Here is a 1,153-nt window from a genome sequence, read left to right as displayed (position 1 = left end):
GGACACCTGGTGGCCCCCGAACGCACGCCTCTTCCACTCGGGGATGTGGCTGGGCGTCACCCCAATCCCTCGCATCTTGGCCGCGATCTGCGTGCCCTGGGCTTCAGGCAGGGGGTCGACCCAGTGCTTGTGGAGGCCCGTGCGCATGGAGTCCATGTTGGCCTCCCACTGCAGCGCCTGCTTCAGTTCCCGCCGCACCTGGGCCAGCGCGCTCTGCATCATGGCGGCCCGCGACAGGGAGCCGTCTGGCTTCTTCACCATCTTGACAACGGGGCTCGTGTCCCCGCTGCTGCCCTTCATGAGGTCCCACAGGAACGGGGGCTCCTCGTCCACCAGCTCGATTTCCAGGTCCTCGTCTTCCTCGCCGTCCAGCTGCAGGAGGATGCCTGTCTCCTGGTCAAAGTCTGGAAACTCCTCTTTGGAGAGGACGTTGGCCACAGTCATCTGCTTGATCTCCCGCTTCTCGAGATCCGAGATGGCTGTGATGGGGCGCTTGCTCTCCAGACAGTCGTCCTCCCCCTCGGGGGCGCCGACGAGCAACAGTTGGCTGGGTCTGTCTGGTTCCCCCGTGCAAGTCTCCTCCCCGGCCTCCCCGACTAGGTTGTGCCACCGCCGCCGCTGCCGCTGCTGCGGCTGCCGCCTCTGCTCCTTCCGGTCTGTCGGGGGGCTCTCGCTCCTGCCCCCGGGCCGATGTCCGGACCTGTCTTTCTTCCTCTCCGGGGTCCGGGAAGGAGACCGCCAAGAGCAGGAGTGCTGGCTGTGCCTGCATTCTCTGTCTCTGTCTTTGTCTCTGTGTTGCTCTCTGTCTGGGTCCCAACCTGGGTCCCAGTCCAGGTCCAGGTCCCGGTCCCAGCCCTGGCCCTCTGTGGCGCTGGGCATCAGGGCCTCCAGCTCTCTCAGGATGTCCGTGGTGACCTTCACCTCATCCTCATCCAGCATGGTGCCCAAGGCGATGGAGGTGGCGGCAGTGGCGGCCGCAGCCAGATTGTCTGGCCTGCACTGCCCCGAAAACAGCTCCTTCTGCATCTCCTTCTCGCTCGTGGGCTTCACCACGGGATCTCGGATCCTGGATGGCGTTGCCGGGACCCGTATGCTCTGGATGAGGCGCAGCAGGTTGCGGACCAGAGAGTCCGTGAATTCCGCACCACTCGTG

General features: G+C 65.1%; 1 protein-coding gene across 1 annotated transcript; it reads right to left on the bottom strand.

The window, feature by feature from the left end:
* Positions 1 to 6: 6 nt before the first annotated feature.
* On the bottom strand, positions 7 to 1,146 carry LOC117284969 (ATP-dependent RNA helicase DHX8-like; the record flags this gene model as incomplete). The annotated part of the gene is made up of 1 exon (XM_033760663.1): positions 7 to 1,146. A coding segment is annotated over one exon (1,140 nt), but the record flags the coding sequence as incomplete, so codon positions are not given.
* Between the last annotated feature and the right edge of the window lie 7 nt (positions 1,147 to 1,153).

The sequence above is a fragment of the Fukomys damarensis genome, unplaced genomic scaffold (assembly GCF_012274545.1).
Source record: "Fukomys damarensis isolate Sample0158 unplaced genomic scaffold, DMR_v1.0_HiC HiC_scaffold_51334, whole genome shotgun sequence".
NCBI lineage: Eukaryota > Metazoa > Chordata > Mammalia > Rodentia > Bathyergidae > Fukomys > Fukomys damarensis.
This window is presented reverse-complemented; position numbering and strand designations above follow the sequence as displayed.